The sequence below is a fragment of the Salvelinus alpinus genome, chromosome 5, assembly GCF_045679555.1.
Source record: "Salvelinus alpinus chromosome 5, SLU_Salpinus.1, whole genome shotgun sequence".
Classification (NCBI taxonomy): Eukaryota; Metazoa; Chordata; class Actinopteri; order Salmoniformes; family Salmonidae; genus Salvelinus; species Salvelinus alpinus.
In genome coordinates this window covers 91,788,006-91,808,151 of record NC_092090.1, presented here as the reverse complement: position 1 = coordinate 91,808,151, position 20,146 = coordinate 91,788,006, and the positions used below count along the sequence as shown (strand labels likewise).

The following is a 20,146-nucleotide window of genomic DNA, read 5'->3' as shown; positions in this document are numbered from 1 at the left end:
TTATCAGAGTTAGGCCTATTTGCGTCATCAAATCACATGTTATTTGTCACATGCTTCGTAAACAATAGATGCAGACTTACACTGAAATGCTTACTTATGGGCCTTTGCCATAAGAGAGACAATATGCAGAGAGACAATATATAGAACTAATAGAAACATAATAAATACACAATGAGTAACGATAACGGGGCTGTATACACTGGGTAACAGTATGGAGTCGATGTTCAGGGGTACGAGGTAGTTGAGGTAGATATGTAAATATAGCTAGGAGTAAAGTGTCAAGACTACTGTATCATCCAGGGTTGAGCCTTTTTTAGTAATTTGTGTAGTTGAGGCATGACGTTCTTGTCAATGTAGGCTACCTTTCCCTTATTAGTGTGCTAGCTCAAAGCAAGAATACTCAATCTTACATGTACTCTTAATATTATCTGTTTTCTTCCATAAGCTCCAGTGCTTGAACCATTTTTTTATTTTTATATGTTAACTTAAAAAGTGAAAATGTCATGTCTGTTTGGGATGTTACACCAACAAAGGAGTTACTGCAAACAACCACCACTGTTTTCCCCCTCAGACATCAACGCACGTGCGATAGAACAGTAGAATAGGTACAGAATTTTTCTTTAAAAAGCTGCTCCACTCCATTTAGTCAACAAAATAATAAGGCGCTGGGATGAACAGTTTCTACTATAGCCATATTCACATTAAATCCAATGCATTTCGATGACCATAGTGATACATAGACTTACTTTGCTACAACCATAAATACTTTAAGACAAGCAAGCAAACACATTTTCTTCAGGAAATATACTTTTATAGTTTGACTGAGGCTACTATAATCATTTGTTCTCTCCAGTAACTTTTTCTCTTTGGTTGATATTCAGATTGCTCTGAATCTTCTTCATGAAGGATGTAGTGTAGTGTTTGGCCTATCTCCCAATAAATCATATGACATCATTATGTGTAGCAGTTAGTTAACCTGTAATCAAATTGAATTTGTTGAAATTAGATTTATGGTAGATAAATCTCCTTCTCTGAATTTTTTTAATTTTTATTTCACCTTTATTTAACCAGGTAGGCTAGTTGAGAACAAGTTCTCATTTGCAACTGCGACCTGGCCAAGATAAAGCATAGCAGTGTGAACAGACAACACAGAGTTACACATGGAGTAAACAATAAACAAGTCAATAACATGGTAGAAAAAAAGAGAATCTATATACAATGTGTGCAAAAGGCATGAGGTAGGCAATAAATCGAATAATTACAATTTAGCAGATTAACACTGGAGTGATAAATCATCAGATGATCATGTGCAAGAAGAGATACTGGTGTGCAAAAGAGCAGAAAAGTAAATAAATAAAAGCAGTATGGGGGGTGAGGTAGGTAAATTGGGTGGGTAGTTTACAGATGGACTATGTACAGCTGCAGCTGAATGTCCGCGTGTCGTGCATGGTACTTTTCCTCTACTTTGGTCTTTGGTGTCTGTTAAAGTAGAAGGTTTTAAATTGAATTAAATAGACCTTTGGTCTGTATCAATTGTTATATCTCAAATGTAAGTGAATGTATTAAAATGGCCCCTTTTAAATAATATCTCTCTCTCTCTCTCCCACCAACACATCTCATTTGTAGTGATTCTCAGCTGTTCTGGTTACTGCAATGAATGGTAACACTATCCATCAGGCTACGACCACAGCTTCGGTTTCAGCGCCTCGTGGCTGGAGGGAGTTCTGCGAGTTGCATGCCATTGCCACGGCCCGAGAACTAGCCAACCACTACTGGAACTTTGCCAGGGAGTGGCCAGTGCACGATGTCGTCCCACCAGACAGCTTCTCCAAGCAGTTCAATGAGCTGTTCCAGCAGCACTTCCACAGTGAGGTGGCCAAAGAACTCCCTGCATCGACCCCTCCCCCCCTTCCCCCTCCCCCCATGATGGGCCGGCTCCGCATCACCACCACCTCCGGGGCACTGGACTACAGGGAGGCGGGCCGGCCTGGCGTGCTGGCCCCAAAGACGGAGCCTGTGCCGACAAGCCGGGAGCAGGGGAACCCCATCCGGTGCTCGGCAGCCAACCCGGTGCTACGAGCTCGAGCTCCCATCCGGAGCCGCAGCCAGGAGGAGGTGTCTGTGTCGGAGGGGCGGCCTGCATCCGAACGGTACACCCCCACCTCGACTTCCTTCTCCACTGCTGCTGAAGTTACGCACTTCTCTGTCAGCCAGATCAGGAAAAGCGTGTGCCGTCTCTTTAAGAAGCGCCCGCCGCCCCTTCAGGACCTGCAGCCCAGCAGGCCGGTGGACAGGGGAATGGGTGGGGCACTGGAGGAAGTGACGGCCTTATCGTCGTCAGCGCTGACTGGGAACCCCTCCCACGAGACCACGCCCTCTGCCTTCCCCACGTCGACGGCGGCCCACTTCCTGGAACGGCTGAATAGCAGGTTTGCCCGTAGGCAGAGTGGGAAGCGCAGGCCGCAGGCTGCAAGCAGCTGCAAGGAGGGCCAGCTGAAGTACCTGGTGGTTGACGACACTATCTCGGACACACAGCATCGCTGGCAGCGCTGCCGCCTGCTTGTGAGGAAGATCAGAGAGGGCCTGGCAGGAGAGAGGTTCCAGCTGGAGCTCTACGACCCCCCCAAGGTAAACTAAAGCGACCTGATTCCAGCTGCTGGACTGGGCTCTCCCCTACCACTAAATTCTTCTGATTCTTTCTGTTGGGCTTTTATCTTATCAAACTGTGCTTCACCTACTGTAGGCAATTGCTGCTTTAGGAGTGCTGATCATTTAGCAGTGACGTTTCTGACCAGGGTTTGGTTGTCCCTGGTTGTCCCTGATAGGTCCCCTACCCATGCCCTGTACCAATTTCAAAGGACTTCTATTATTCCTATCTGACGATTGTCTTGTTTGGTGACGATTGTTTTGTTTTGTGAGATGTGCGTGAGAAATGAACATAGTTTAGGCTGCTCCACCTACACTGGCTGTCAAATGCAAATGATCTAAAGCTTGACATGAAAGTTTCAGTTCAGCTGACCTCCCACACTGTTTCCTGTCTCTGCTGCAGTTTACTTCTCTGGGCAGTAACCATGTTGGGCTGTTGTTTTCAGTGTTAACATTAGTAACTTCACAAGGTCTGTAGAGAAGCCTGATAGGCTCTTAATGTAGCCTATATCAAGCCTCTGTACTGTCAGAAATATAATCTGCATGCTACGGAGCAGAAGTGTTACTGCGTCTGTTTTGAGATGTACTCGTCTGAACGGAAGGAGAGAACCATAGCTGGCCGGGCCAACACACAACCCCAGGGAAGTGAGTGGGCAGGCTGCTGGATTCACACACCCAGTTTTACGTAGCCTGGGGGTAGTTGCAAGCCGCACATAGCAGGCTGCCCGTGTCAGATTGTCAGAGCTGGAAAACCAAGCAACCTTTTTAGAGAACATTAAAACCAGATATTTGTAAACCAGTCGTGGATGTAGGCCCGAGAGTTTTTGGTTAAGCACAAGGCTTTGAAAAGGCTGTACTAATAATGTATATTTAGAAGGCAGCTCTGCCAGCATCTGGTGTTTTAGCACAACCAAGTGCACATTTGTTGCTAAAGACTGTTTGAGAGATTTAAAGCTGCAGCTCCATTAAGTCTTCCACTCAGAAGTGTGTGTGTGTGTGCGTGCTTGTGGAGGCCTTGCACTATTTCTGTGGAATCTTGGCAATGCTCAAAGCCAGAGAATATCTGTAGACCGTAGCACACAAACATTGACATTCCCTCATACTGTAGAGGCCCTCACAAATATATATGAACATTAAAGGATCACTTTACAACAACAAAACACGTTTAGTATTTTGTTCATTAGTCAACTGTTGGCCATGTCAGCAGTGAAGTTCTCAAGATATCAAATTATATAAAACGCATCATCACACCACTGACCATACGTTCTTACCCGGTCGTTCATATGTATTTCTCTCTCTTGTGCGCTCTCTCTCTCGAATAGATAATAAACATAATTTCGGATTTGTTATTTAACTTAATAGTAAACATAGCACTCACAAAGTTTCAAAAGAATATAGACATTTCAAATGTTATTAATGCTATGTACAGTATTGTAACAATGTGCAAATAGTTGAAGTACAGAATGGAAAATGGACAGATACATATATACTGAACAAAAATATAAACACAACATGTAAAGTGTTGGTCCCATGTATCATGAGCTGAAATAAATGGTCCCAGAAATGTTTAATATGTACAAAAAGCTTATTTCTCTGAAATGTTGTGCACAAATTTGTTTACATCCCTGTTAGTGAGCATTTATCCTTTTCCAAGATAATTCATCCATCCGCAAATCAAGAAGCTGATTAAACAGCATGATCATTACACAGGTGCAATTTGTGGTTGCGGCGGGGGGGGGGGGGGGGGGGGCTGGCTGGCTGAGGAATATTTATGTCTGTAATAAAGCCTTTGTGGGGCACTTCAATTGACTGATTTCGTTCTATGAATTGTTACTCAGAAAAATAGTAGATTGTTGCATGTTGCTTTTATGTTTTTTGTTCAGTATAGTTTATATTTACGATGGTGTTTGTGCTTCACTGGTTGCCCTTTTCAGTGTAATCTGAGGGGAAATATGTGTCTTTAATATGGCCATACATTTGGCAGGAGGTTAGGAAGTGCAGCTCAGTTTCCACCTCATTTTGTGGGCACATAGCCTGTCTTCTCTTGAGAGCCAGGTCTGCCATGCTCACTGAGTCTGTACATTGTCAAAGTTTTCCTTAATTTTGAATCAGGGAAGGACATTCTACAAGCACTTACACAAATGACTGAGAAATTGATGATAAAAAGATTGTGTGGGCTGTTTTGTTAGACTTCAGTGCGGCTTTTGACATCATCGATCATAGTCTGCTGCATATGTGTTATGGCTTTACACCCCCTGCTATATTGTGGATGAAGAGTAACCTGTCTAACAGAACACAGAGGGTGTTCTTTAATGGAAGCCTCTCCAACATAATCCAGGTAGAATCAGGAATTCCCCAGGGCAGCTGTCTAGTCCTCTTGCTTTTTTCAATCTTTACTAATGACATGCCACTGGCTCAGAACAGGGCAGCAGGGTGTGCCCTCGGATGTACACAGAGAGTTAACATGAATAATATGTCAATCTCCTGGCTCAAAGTGGAGGAGAGATTGAGTTAATCACTACTTGTATTTGTGAGAGGTGTTGAAGGTACCGAGCTGTCTGTTTGAACTACTGGCACACAGCTCGGACACCCATGCATACCCCACAAAACATGCCACAAGAGGTGTCTTCACAGTCCCCAAGTCCAGAACAGACTATGTGAGACGCACAGTACTACGTAGAGCCATGACTACATGGAACTCTATTCCACATCAAGTAACTGATGCAAGCAGTAGAATCAGATTTTTAAAAACAATATAAATGCACTTTATGGAATAGTGACTGTGAAGCAACTCAAACACAGACACATGCATACACACGATTACATACGCACTGGACACACACACACACACAGACAGATTTGGTATTGTAAATATGTGGTAGTGGTGGAGTAGGGGCCTGAGGGCACATAGTGTGTTGTGAAATCTCTGAATGTTTTGTAATGTTTTGAAAATTGTATAACTGCCTTAATTTTGCTGGACCCTAGAAAGAGGCAGCAACTAATGGGGATCCATAATATATACAAATACAGTGGTCAGGCATTCTCCCACTGTGTACTCTCTGTTCAGGGCCAAATATAATTTCAGTTTGCTCTGTTTTTTGGTTAGTTCTTTCCATTGTGTCAAGTAATTATCTTTTTGTTTTATGATTTGGTTCCGTCTAATTGTGTTGATGTCCTGGGGCTCTGTGGGGTCTTATTGTGTTTGTGAACAGAGCCCCAGCGCCAGCTTCATCTCTCTGTAGGTGATGGCTTTTGTTATGGAATGTTTGGGAATCGCTTCCTTTTAGGTGGTTGTAGAATTTAACGGCTCTTTTCTGGATTTTGATCATTAGCGGGTATCGTCCTAATTCTGCTCTACATGCATTATTATAATTTTTTGTACGTTGTACACAAAGGATATTTTTGTAGAATTCTGCATACACAGTCTCAATTTGTTGTTTGTCCCATTTTGTGAATTATTGGTTGGTTAACAGACCCCAGACCTCACAACTGTAGAGGGCAATGGGTTCTGCAGGGCCGGTGCCAGAATGAATCAGATGGACGGGTTTTTTATTTCTGTAGGCGAGCCAGTTTTTTTCACTGGACCTCCTGTGTGCGCACGCTTGCGCTTTCACAAATTTTGTTAATGGGTGTTCGTAATGAAGACCATAGGCAGCTCATGAGTTTCAAGTTTGGGGAAACTTACAATTTATCCTACCAATTCTACCGATCTGGGTGCCAGTTATGATTATTTTTAAATGTGGATTTTCGTGGAACGGTTTCATTTCAATAATAACACTTTCCTGTGGTTAGTCATAAGAATCAAAATGATAAAAATCTAAGTTAAAATTAAACTAATGCAATAGCACCAGCCTTTTCCATATGGACACATTGATACACCATGATCCATTGTCGGCTAAAGAAATGTGCACATGGAAGTCAGAGATAGCTTAAAGGCCAGTGCAGCAGTAGGCCTATAACTTCCATCGTCAACTAGGCCTAAAGTCGACATAAAAACAGTAGAAAATATCCTGATGAAAATTCTGGATCTTTCAATCGCATTAATCTCTACTCTGCCTGTCTGCCTGCCTTTCTATCTGTCTTGACTTGAGCTATCGTTAGTGAAGTGCAACATTGTATCAACTCAGCAGGTTGGCATCTCAGGGTGTCAAGTAATTATCTTTTTGTTTTCTTATGATTTGGTTCCGTCTAATTGTGTTGCTGTCCCACTCCCTCAACGTTATCATGGCAGAGAAACTACACACATACTCATTGCTCACATGGAGCACTCCAAACAAAAGACAATGGAAAAAATGGATAACTCCTTAATGATGGTTATGAAATAAATCAAAACTTGTTTCTCACAATTGTAGCAGGTTGTGAACTCTGCAAAGAACGTTTCCACTCAGAATGAGAACGATAAAGGATGGGGATTAACAATACATCTACTAGGCCTACTGGTTACGTATGTAATGGGGAATTGATCAAATAAACAATCAAAGGACAAACAATTCACACAATCAAACAATTTAATGTACAAGAATTGGCGGAAGACAGTGGGGCACATCCCGGAGAGCTGAGGGCATACATTCTGGAGAGAGATGCCCATATCTTCGTCACACATCTCTTTCCTTGTCTCAACATTTTAAAATTAGACTCAAGACACTATCTTAACACATTTTGATATGCTTTTCATTGACAACCGCAACTCAATCAGCTAGGCCTATTGCCACGTGTGCTGCCCAAATGGCCTACTACCTAAATAGGTGTAGGCCTATGCACTAGTCAAGCTCTCTGGTAAAGTATTTTTATTATTTTAATTAGACAGGAGTAATTATATAATATTGGCAAAACTTCTGTTTACTTTAGGGGAGCGCAGCATCCAAACAGTGCACTGTGCAACCTTCCAACTTTCCTTTCTAATTCGCAACTGTCTGAAACCAGAGATCTGTATATAATGACGAGATGCTCATGTCTCTGCCCTAACAATGTGAGTCATTGTCCCAAAGGCGGAAATGCAGGCGACAAGCTTAGGTCTGCATATTATGCCCATAAAAACGCATTGTCTTATTTTGGACAGATTTTGGCGAGAGTGAGCTCTCTTGCTTCGCCTCTTCTGCTGAAACTAGCAAGTGAAACCGCGCTGCTCTGTCTTACTGTATGTAGACCATGTATCTGATGCTGTCTGTCCAGAAAAAGTATGACATGCCATCAGATACATGGTCTACACATAAGGAGACAGATGGGTGCTGTTTCTCTCGCTCTTGGTCAAATAAATTATCAATATTTCTATATTTTATTCAGATATTAGCCAAATCCTAAATGGGATGTTGAATTGTATGTTCTTTTTGATGACATAAAGGCCATTGTTCTCTTTCAGATCGTTCACAGCCTTGTGGAAGTTACCTGTGGCGCTGATGTTTAGGCCAAGGTTTAGTTTTGTGTGCTCTAGGGCAACTGTGTCTAGATTGATTTTGTATTTGTTGTCTTGGCAACTGGACCTTTTTTGGAACCCCATTATTTTTGTCTTACTGATAGTCACTGTCAGGGCTCAGGTCTGACAGTAGGCCCTCCTGCTGTAGGCCCTCCTTGGTTGGTATTTGGTATTTTTATTAGGATCCCCATTAGCTGTTGCAAAAAACAGCAGCTACTCTTCCTGGGGTCCACACAAAACATGACATAATACAGAACATTAATAGACAAGAACTGCTCAAGGACAGAAATACCTGAAAAAAAGGCACATAGCCTACATATCAAAACAGAAGCACCAGATTATACATTTGACTTCAGATTCTTGTAGGGTATGGCCGGGTGCTGCAGACTGTTCTAGTGCCCGCGCCAATTCATTCATGTTTATGTTGAAGAGGGTGGGCCTCAAGCTACATCCCTGTCTCACCCCACGGCCCTGAGGAAAGAAATATGTTTTTTTGCCAGTTTCTGTACACAGATTTTAGAATGTTTTCCCCTGAACACTGCTTTCCAACAATTTGTATAGCAGACCCTCATGCATGAGAAGACTTGGCTTTGTTTTTGTTTGTCAATTAGGGTGTGCAGGGTGAATATGTGGTCTGTCAAACAGTAATTTGGTAAAAAGCCAATTTGACATTTGCTCAGGACATCGTTTTTACTGAGGAAGTGTAGGATTCTGCTGTTAATGATAATGCAGAGGATTTTCCCAAGGTTGCTGTTGACGCATGTCCAACAGTAGTTATTGGGGTCAAATTTGTCTATACTTTTGTGGATTGGGGGGGGGGGGGGGGGTCTGTCCTTGGTTCCAAATATTGGGGAAGATGCCAGAGCAGTTAAAGAGTTAAGTTTGTGGAAGGAATTGTGATCTGTATTTTTTTCAAATTTCATTTAGGATACTATCAACACCACAGGCCTTTTTGTGATTGAGGGTGTGTATTTTGTCCTGTAGTTCATGTAATGTAATTGGAGAATCCAGTGGGTTCTGGTAGTCTTTAATAGCTGATTCTAAGATTTGGTTTTGCTGTTTATTCTTTGTTATAGAGCCAAAAAGATTGCAGAAGTGATTTATCCATATCTCCATTTTGGATAGATAACTTGTTTAGTGTGTTATAATTTTCCCAGAAGTGTTCGATTCTATGGATTCTTCAATTACACTGAGCTGGTTTCTGACGTGCTGTTCCTTATTTTTCCTTAGTGTATTTCAGTATTGTTTTAATGTTTCACCATAGTGAAGGTATAGACTCAGGTTTTCTTGGTCTCTGTGTTCTTGGTTGATTAGATTTCTCAATTTCTTTCTTAGGTTTCTGCATTCATCAAACCATTTGTCATTGTACATTTTTTTAGGTTGTCTGCTTGACATTTTTTGGATTTGATAGGGAAGCTGAAAGGTCATATATAGGCCTTCTACTGCCAGGTTTTCATTATTGCAGTGAAACATTTTATCCAGGTCTAAAAGGGATTGAATTTGTTGTTGCCCAATTGTTTTTTTGGTAGGTTTCTACTAGGCTTGGGCGGTATACCGTATACCTGGGTATTTGGAAAAAGCCACGGGATGGTTTTTCAATAATGTCAATACTGTTAACTTTTTATTTTTAATTTAAAAAAATAAATAATACATTTTAATATTTCTAGCTACTTTTTTATTAAATACCTTCAGTCAACTTGAGCAAAACGTTAGGAGATAAAGTACATTGCATTCTTCATTTCACATGTCACATTATTATGAAGCTTACGGTAGTGCTTCTACACCTGCATTGCTTGCTGTTTGGGGTTTTAGGCTGGGTTTCTGTACAGCACTTTGATATATCAGCTGATGTAAGAAGGGCTATATAAATACATTTGATTAAAAATATATATATATTTAAAGTCCCTAGTCACGTGTTTGTTTACAAGCACACAACGACGAGAGACCGGAGCCATGTGAGTCACTATGATCTAATTACAGTATGGAATTCACAACTAAATGTTTGCCGGCTAAATATCTTATAACTATTAAGTTAACTGTCTAAAATGTGCTAAATGCTCTGCAGTTGCTTACTTGTTTTGCTAATTTAGTAGCTACTTAGCTATCTAGCTATTGTAAGTGGTTAGCTTCTTCCAAAATGAAGCATTCGCTTGGTAACAGCAGAGGATCCCCTCCTGGATCAAGAGGCTTGCAGGCTAATATTTGTTTTGTGCATGCAGCAAACTGGCAGTACCGTTTTTGAGTTACTTGTATAGTTGGGGGGGGGGGGGGATTGTTCTAAGGTGGTCATTCCAAGGCTCATTTTGCTAATTGATTTTGAATTTTAAGACTCATTGAAGTATAAAAAAAGTATAATATTTGATAAATTAATTTTTGGCCTTACTGCTATTAGCCCATACAAACGCATTGAATAACAGATTCACAACATAGAACAAGTTTGTCCCACAAAAAAAACTAAAGGAAGTTTGTTCTGAGGTGTCTGTCCTATATCTGAGAGATATAAGAAAGACCATGAAACATTTTATTTTTTACATGTATTTAACCCCTTATTTTTGGCATTAAACAGTCTCCATTTACAGTACATTCGGAAAGTATTCAGACCCCTTGACTTTTTCCACATTTTGTTACGTTACAACTAGAGGTCGACCGATTTAATCGGAATGGCCGATTTAATTAGGGCCGATTTCAAGCTTTCATAAATCGGAAATCGGTATACACCGATTTGGCTGTATTTTTCAAATATATTTTTTTACACCTTTATTTAACTAGGCAAGTCAGTTAAGAACACATTCTTATTTTCAATGACGGCCTAGGAACGGTGGGTTAACTGCCTCGTTCAGGGGCAGAACGACAGATTTTTACCTTGTCAGCTCGGGTGATTCAATCTTGCAACCTTACAGTTAACTAGTCACTCCACGAGGAGCCTGCCTGTTACGCGAATGCAGTAGAAGCCAAGGTAAGTTGCTAGCTAGCATTAAACTTATAAAAAACAATCAATAAATCATAATTACTAGTTAACTACACATGGTTGATGATATTACTAGTTTATCTAGGGTGTCCTGCGTTGCATATAATCGATGCGGTGCGTATCATTGCTCCAATGTGTACCTAACCATAAACATCAATGCCTTTCTTAAAATCAATACACAGAAGTACATATTTTTAAACCTGCATATTTAGCTAAAAGAAATCCAGGTTAGCAGGCAATATTAACCAGGTGAAATTGTGTCACTTCTCTTGCGTTCATTGCACGCAGAGTCAGTGTATATGCAACAGTTTGGGCTGCCTAATTTGCCAGAATTTTACGTAATTATGACGTAACATTGAAGGTTGTGCAATGTAACAGGAATATTTAGACTTATGGATGCCACCCGTTAAATAAAATACGGAACGGTTCCGTATTTCATTGAAAGAATAAACGTCTTGTTTTCGAGATGATAGTTTCCAGATTCGACCATATTAATGACCTAAGGCTCATATTTCTGTGTGTTATTATGTTATAACTAAGTCTATGATTTGATAGAGCAGTCTGACTGAGTGGCGGTAGGCAGCAGCATGCTCGTAAGCATTCATTCAAACAGCACTATCGTGCGTTTTGCCAGCAGCTCTTCGTTGTGCTTCAAGCATTGCACTGTTTATGACTTCAAGCCTATCAACTCCCGAGATTAGGCTGGTGTAACCGATGTGAAATGGCTAGCTAGTTAGCGGGGTGCGTGCTAATAGCGTTTCAAACGTCACTCGCTCTGAGACTTGGAGTGGTTGTTCCCCTTGCTCTGCATGGGTAACGCTGCTTCGAGGGTGGCTGTTGTCGATGTGTTCCTGGTTCGAGCCCAGGTAGGAGCGAGGAGAGGGACGGAAGCTATACTGTTACACTGGCAATACTAAAGTGCCTATAAGAACATCCAATAGTCAAAGGTTAATGAAATACAAATGGTATAGAGAGAAATAGTCCTATAATTCCTATAATAACTACAACCTAAAACTTCTTACCTGGGAATATTGAAGACTCATGTTAAAAGGAACCACCAGCTTTCATATGTTCTCATGTTCTAAGCAAGGATCTTAAACGTTAGCTTTCTTACATGGCACATATTGCACTTTTACTTTCTTCTCCAACACTTTGTTTTTGCATTATTTAAACCAAATTGAACATGTTTCATTATTTATTTGAGGCTAAATTGATTTTATTGATGTTTTAAAATAAGTGTTAATTCAGTATTGTTGTAATTGTCATTATTACAAATAAAATAACAAAATCGGCCGATTTAATCGGCATCGGCTTTTTTTGGTCCTCCAATAATCGGTATCGGTATCGGCGTTGAAAAATCATAATCGGTCGACCTCTAGTTACAACCTTATTCTAAAATTGATAACGTTTTCCTCATCAATCTACATACAATACCCCATAATGACAAAGCAAAAACAAATTTTTTGAGAATTTATAAAACAATAAATTGAAATATCACATTTGCGTAAGTATTCAGACTCTTTATTCAGCACTTTGTTGAAGCACCTTTGGCAGTGATTACAGCCTCGAGTCTTGGGTATGACGCTACAAGCTTGGCACACCTGTATTTGGGGAGTTTCTCCCATTCTTCTCTGCAGATCCTCTCAAGGTCTGTCAGGTTGGATGGGGAGTGTCGCTGCACAGCTATTTTCTGGTCTCTCCAGAGATGTTCAAGTCTGGGCTCTGGCTGGGCCATTCTAGGACATTCAGAGACTTGTCCCGAAGCCCCTCCTGTGTTGTCTTGACTGTGTGCTTAGGGTCGTTGTCCTGTTGGAATGTGAACCTTCACCCCAGTCTGAGGCTCTGGAGCAGGATTTCATCAAGGATATTTCTGTACTTTGCGCCGTTAATCTTTTACCTCGATCCTGACTAGTCTCCCAGTCCCTGCCGCTGAAAAACATCCCCACAGCATGATGCTGCCGTCACCGTGTTTCACCGTAGGGATGGTGCCAGGTTTCCTCCAGACATAACGCTTGGCATTCAGGCCAAAGAGTTCAATCTTGGTTTCATCAGACCAGAGCATCTTGTTTCTCATGTTCTGAGAGTCTTTAGGTGCCTTTTGGCAAACTCCAAGCGGCCTGTCATGTGCCTTTTACTGAGGAGTGGCTTCCGTCTGGCCACTCTACCATAAAGGCCTGATTGGTGGAGTGCTGCAGAGATGGTTGTCCTTCTGGAAGGTTCTCCCATCTCCACAGAGGAGCTTTGTCAGCGTGACCATCGGGTTCTTGGTCACTTCCCTGACCAAGACCCTTCTCCCCCTGCTCAGTTTGGCCTGGTGGCCAGCTCTAGGAAGAGTCTTGGTTTTTCCAAACTTCTTCCATTGAAGAATGATAGAGGTCACTGTGTTCTTGGGGACCTTCAATCCTGTAGACATTTTTTGGTACCCTTCCCCAGATCTGTGCCTTGACACAATCCTGTCTCAGAACTCTACGGACAATTCCTTCTACATCGTGGTTTGGTTTTTTGCTCTGACATGCAACTGTGGGACCTTTTTATATAGACAGGTGTGTCCTTTCAAAACATGTCCAATCAATTGAATTTACCACAGGTGGACTCCAATCAAGTTGTAGAAACAGCTCAAGGATGATCAGTGGAAACAGAATGCACCTGAGCCCAATTTCAAGTCTCATGGCATAGGGTCTGAATACTCATTTGATAACATTTCTAAAAACCTGTTTTTTTTTTGCTTTTTCATTATGGGGTATTGTGTGTAGATTGAGGGGGGAAACTATTTAATCAATTTTAAACTAAGGCTGTAACGTAACAAAATGTGCAAAAAGTAAATGGGTCTGAATACTTTGTCTGTCTACAACATATTTAATAGATGTACGACAGCACCATATTTAATAGATGTACGACAGCACCATATTTAATAGATGTACTACAGCACCATATTTAATAGATGTACTACAGCACCATATTTAATAGATGTACGACAGCACCATATTTAATAGGCTACATTTCTCTCCACGTATTGGTCTGAATTCATGTTTTGGAAAAGATATGAAAGATAAACTAAAGGCTATAGTTGGATTTTGCTGAGGTCACTGTGGTTGTGTATGTGATGCCCATGCACTGCCTGCGTATAGCATAGCAGCACCCCTGCAAATATAGTAACATTTAATTGAGGACTATGTGTATCTGAACTACAATGGCGACGCCAGTCGGGTCATTTTGCAGAAAGAGGAAGCTGCGTGTGAGCTGATTAATTTCTTTGCATGAGAAGCTCCATAGCAGGGGAGTCCTAACTTTTTTTTTTAAAGATGGTGTTTGTGTAGCCGATAAACTGGGCAGATAATCTGTGGTCAGATTTCACAGAAATACATTATTCTTATAATTTTTTAATTTAGGGTTAGCCTAGTTAGAGACGTACTGTTTGGCTCTTACTAAAAGTAGAAACACGAAGCAACCTTTTTAAAGAACAGAGCAGAATATGGATCATTTTAACACACGGCTCTGGTCGTGTTATTTTTAAGAGATGGACCCTTTTTTTTAGGAGACAGCTGAGGTTCTGCCTAGGTTGCCAATGGATTAGAACACAAGGCTCTCATCCAGGACTAGATGTTTCCTGTTACCTTGCCCACGCTTTGTAATGCATTCTTGAGTAAATGGGCCCTCGTTTTTTGTTGCAAGGCCTCAAAGTATGCTGTTTGATGGTGCCAGTGTTTGTGACTTTACAACTTAATCTTCACCACATGGTTTCACTGTGTGCATGACTGTTCACTGATGGTAATGTTCCTGTTTGGATCTATGCACGTGTTTATGCGTGTGTATCGCATCAAGAGATGAGTAACCAAAAGTGAGAAATAATTGCTTTCACTTTAATTGCTTATCTTGATTTATATATATTTTTTAAATAAAGCTGCAATATGTTACTTTTTGGGCGATCTGACCAAATTCACATAGAAATGTGAGTTATAGATCTGTCCTTCCTCCTGTCCTTCCCCCTCATTGAAAGCAAGTCTAAGAAGTGGTATATGTTCTATGTGCTCTATTTCTATGCTTCCCTGTCTGTTACATTCGGTTTTGTACACCAGCTTCAAACAGCTGAAAATACAATATTTTTGGTTTTGGAAAATATATTTCACAGTGGTTTAGATGGTACAATCATTCTCAGTGGTTTAGATGGTACAATCATTCTCTACACTATAGTTGCTTGTTTTGTCACACAAATAGAAATTGGGCAAACTATTAGAATTTTAGCATCAAGGAAATGACGAAGTGATTTCTGCATTGTGCATCTTTAAATATATTTTCCAGGAAACACTGGGGATGTTTTTTCAGTATGCATTATCCAGATCAAAATGATCTGTTCCCCATTTTGTTTAAAAAATCATCTGAAAGGCAATATTGCCAAATTTTGCTCCACAGTATTGCAGTGATAAAGATAAATTCAGGTTTAGCCTTAGTTTACTTATTGTTTGTATTTAAATCTATTACCTCTCTCTTGTTAACCCATGACAGAATGGAATTAAAATGGAATGGAAAATACTTTTTACTCTACCAAACCTCATCGCCCATCTGTGTGTTGACACGGAGTATAGTTCAAACTTACAAAGCAACAGTGTTCATTTCAGTCACCCTGTGCACCACAAGTAAGCATCTGAACATGTGGCCTGAACCAGCAAAACCAGTAACTCAATTAGCACTCCAGTTACAGGAAACCTGATGAGTGATGAAAAAACTTGCTTTAGTACTCCCTTGTTTTTTTTAAATCAACGTTAAAGCTACTCAACGTTGTACTGTCTTCGCTTTGGTTGGGCTATTGCTATGCAACCAGTTGCCTGAAATTGTGGGATTCGTTCCACTATTAGGCTACCTATTTAAAAAGTAAATTAAAAAAATCTGCTTTTAATAGATAATTACATAGAAATATAATAGTATTGGGCTGTTCCTAGGCCTTATTTTCCTTATGCTTTTATAAGATAAGCTATTCTCATTATAAAGGCCTAGACTACTTGGTGAAAGAATATCATCCGTGAAGAGAACGCATCTTTTTACTGGAACATAGAAATCAGAACACCTGCCTCTACCGCAACGCAGATGAATGGAAACCAATTTCTGGAGGCAAACTGGCCTCTGTTTGGTACAGTTTTCACACTACATAATCATCCACCTCAGATTACTAGACATTAGTTTCAGTTTTCGTCACCCTCGTCTCAATATCAAGCTGTGTTTCTGCTACCGGGTTGTGTTTCTCGTAAGCACCAAGCAATGTCAAACCTTGAAATGGTGGAATTATGTAAACTACACTAATGTAAACTTAAATGTAGCTGCTATTTCCCAATGCCAGAAACTCATATAATAGTAACTAAATCAACTCTAACGTCGGAAACAATCTCACAACCCCCCGTGGCCAGCGGCACACGGTGAGGAAATAAAAATACATGCTCACCCCTTCATATACTCATTTAAAAAATGTACTTGTGGGTTAGTAGTATAGAGCTAGCTGGCAATTGCATTTTTATTAATCATGGTAGCCAAGCTTTGTGTGATAGCAGGGTGTAAACACTTGCTATGCACATGTGAGTATGCCTCTATGGCAACGCAAATGAAACACTTCGCAAGAAATGGGATACATTTGTGAAAAGGAGGCGGGTGAATTGGGCATCTACTCATCAATCTGTGGGGCACATTTCATACTTGAGAGCTTCCATGGTATCAACAATAGAAGGAGGGCTTCAGCAAAACGTTGCTTTTCAAAGTGGATGCTGTCCATACCAACAACGTGGCTTATGAAGTACACTGTCAGCCAATTGTTGTTGACAGGTGTATAAAAATGGAGCACACAGCCATGCAATCTCCATAGACAAACATTGGGAGTAGAATGGCCTTGCTGAAGAGCTCAGCAACTTTCAACGTGGCACCGTCATAGGATGCCACCTTTCCAACAAATTAGTTCGTCAAATTTCTGCCATGCTAGAGCTGTCCCGGTCAACTGTAAGTGTTGTTATTGTGAAGTGGAAACGTCTAGGAGCTGTGAAGTGGTAGGCCACACAAGCTCACACAATGGGACCGCTGACTCCTCGGTTGCAACACTCACTACCGAGTTCCAAACTGCCTCTGGAAGCAACGTCAGCACAAGAACTTTTAGTCGGGAGCTTCATGAAATGGGGTTCCATAGCCGAGCAGCCCCACACAACCCTAAGATCACCATGCGCAATGCCAAGCGTTGGCTAGAGTGGTGTAAAGCTTGCCGCCATTGGACTCTGGAGCAGTGGAAACGCGTTCTCTGGAGTGATGACTCACGCTTCGACATCTGGCAGTCCGACGGACAAATCTGGGTTCGGCAGATGCCAGGAGAACGCTACCTACCCGAATGCATAGTGCCAACTGTAAAGTTTGGTGGAGGAGGAATAATGGTCTGGGGCTGTTTTTCATGGTTCGGGCTAGGCCCCTTTGTTCCAGTGAAGGGGAATCTTAACAGCATAGAATTACATTCTAGACGATTCTGTGCTTCCAACTTTGTGGAAACAGTTTGGGGAAGGCCCGTTCCTGTGTTAGCATGAGGATTCCCCCGTGCACGAAGCGAAGTCCATACAGAAATGGTGTGTTGAGATCTGTGTGGAAGAACTTGACTAGCCTGCACAGAGCCCTGACCTCAACCCCATCAAGCACCTTTGGAATGAATTGGAATGCCGACTGAGAGCCAGGCCTTATTGCCCAACGTCAGTGCCGACCTCACTAATGCTTTTGTGGCTGAATGGAAGCAAGTCCCCACAGCAATGTTCCAACATCTAGTGGAAAGCCTTCACAGAAGAGGCTGTTATAGCAGCAAAGGGGGGACGAACTACATGTTAATGCCCATGATTTTGAAATGAGATGTTCGACGAGCAGGTGTCCGCAGACATGAGTGTATTATCTCCTGAGGAACACTTGGCCTAAATGTAGCCTAATGAAATGTCAAAGCATTGTTTTGGAGTTGACTCTGCTGTGTGTTTGTGTAGGCTGGTGTGTCAGCAAGCCAGAGAGCAACAGTTAACACACTGACAGTGTCTGTGTGCAAAGGGGCAACGTGTGGTTAATGTTGCTTCTTGATGTGCTAAATGAGATGGATGGCTTTCCGCCATTTAAAAAAAAAAATAATGTATTTGAGCTTCTTAGCTTAGGATGTGTCCCAAATGCTATGGACCCTGGTCAAAAGTAGTGCGCTATATAGGGAATAGGTGCATTTGGGATGCAAACTTTGTAGATAGGCAAGTATTATCTGGTGGAAGTAGGTCTTAATGTAACCTGCAATGCTTCTGTCAGAATTCTAGCACAGTAAAATGACCATGATCACACATTCTGTCCCTTCAAATTGGCCAAACCTATTTGGGACGCTACCCATAAATGCATGTTTTGAGTCATGAAAACTTGACTTTTTAGGTGACCACGTGTGCTGTCTGGTGCATGACGCAGCCCATTTGTTTTTGTTTCGTTTGCAGAATGAGGAATTAGCATGCTTGACTCAATAGTTCTTAATAATACAAAGTATTTTAGGTGCAGGGTTCAAAAGGCATACTGAAAAAGGGAAACCCACACTCACTGTAGCCTAATAGTATTTGCTGCTGCTAAAAGACATGAACATGCAGAGGTCAATCCAGCAGTCAACGCTTACAAAGGCTGTTTCCACAACACGTCCATTTGATTGAAAAAAATATACATTAAAATGTAAAGACTAAAGGCCAAATTAGTCCCATCTCCTTACACTGACCTCGGGACTAAGAACCCAGAATCAAGTAGGAAACATACAGATGCTGAGAGGAGGTCCCAGTTTTCAGTTCTGATCACAGGGAAAGAACTTAGCTCAAAATAGTATTTTCTGTTGTTTAGACTACATTTCTTTTTAAATTTTCTTCTGCGTATTTGTTCTGTACCCCATCCTGTCTCTTACAGTACGTACACTTAAAATGGTGGAGTAGAAGAAAGGGGAGGGAAAAAATGTGTTCGTCAAGGTGACACAGAATATCTAGAAGAGAGTCGATAGGAAGTCAAGTGGTTACCGTAGTCATGCAGAGTAGTGCTTGTTTGTTTTAAACCTTTCACGGGCTTTGATGCCCTGTGTGCGTGCGCCTCTGTTGTGGGCAACAAGGCTTATCTCTCTGTGATGGACCTGTAACCACAGTGTTAGTGCACCTGACCTTGCTCAGTCGACTGTGGAAAGCCCCTGAGGGGAGCTACGTCTGTCATCTAGCTTACCTCTGTCTCTCTGGAACATCTCTTTCCTCTTCTCTGGTCATTTTCTCTTTTTGTCACCTTTCCCCTCTCTCATTTCTCCCTTTGCCTGTCTTCTCCCCCCTCCCCTGCTCCTCTCTCTTTCTCTAATTGTCCCTTTTGCTCTGGCACCCTAACCCTGTGTGTGTGTGTGAGAGACGTGGTTCACTGTCTTCAGTGGACCCGTGTGAATGCCTGTTCTGCCTGAATGGCTTTTCACAGAGCCAAGGCCAGTGTATACGGACAGAGGTGAGTGACGGGCGGGCAGGCAGGCGGGCGGGCAGACGGAGTGGTGGCCAGAGAGACGGGCGGGCAGGCAGGCAGGAGTGGCGGGCGGGCGGGCAGAGGGAGTGGCGGGCGGGCAGACGGAGTGGCGGCTCAATACTTTCCGAATTCACTGAATGCATGTAAGTATGTGCATGTGTACATGCAAGTACACAAGCAAACCATTGGAGCTAAGGAGGTCTGGTGAAAGTGGGAGACTGAGTGAGTGAGACATTTGCTCTCCCCTGTCTTTGTCCACTGCTGAGCGAGCGACTGGCAGGTAGGCAGAGGCAGGCCGACACTCGTTCTGTGCTACATCTCCCAGCCTGTTGGGTCAGAGGACAAAACTGCAGAGCTGGCTCTTTTCTGTGGACGAAGACAGGGGAGAGCAAATGTCTCACTCACTCAGTCTCCCACTTTCCCCAGACCTCCTTAGCTCCAATGGTTTACTTCTGTAGTTGCATGTGCATGCATACAGTGCATTCGGGAAATATTCAGACTCTTTGAAAACAGAAATATCACATTTACATAAGTATTCAGACCAGACCCTTTACTCAGTACTTTGTTGAAGCACCTTTGGCAGCGATTACAGCCTCGAGTCATCTTGGGTATGACGCTAC

At 41.9% G+C, this 20,146-nt stretch overlaps 1 protein-coding gene across 2 annotated transcripts in view; it reads left to right on the top strand.

Annotated features, from left to right (window-relative positions):
* Positions 1-20,146, top strand: part of LOC139577211 (SH2B adapter protein 3-like) — a 62,080-nt gene that overhangs the window by 13,013 nt on the left and 28,921 nt on the right. For both annotated transcript variants that reach the window (XM_071404155.1, XM_071404157.1), the window contains exon 2: positions 1,627-2,628. In XM_071404155.1, coding sequence (XP_071260256.1) covers positions 1,654-2,628 — 975 coding nt within the window. In that variant the 5' untranslated portion in view covers positions 1,627-1,653. The remainder of the gene's footprint in view (positions 1-1,626; positions 2,629-20,146) is intronic.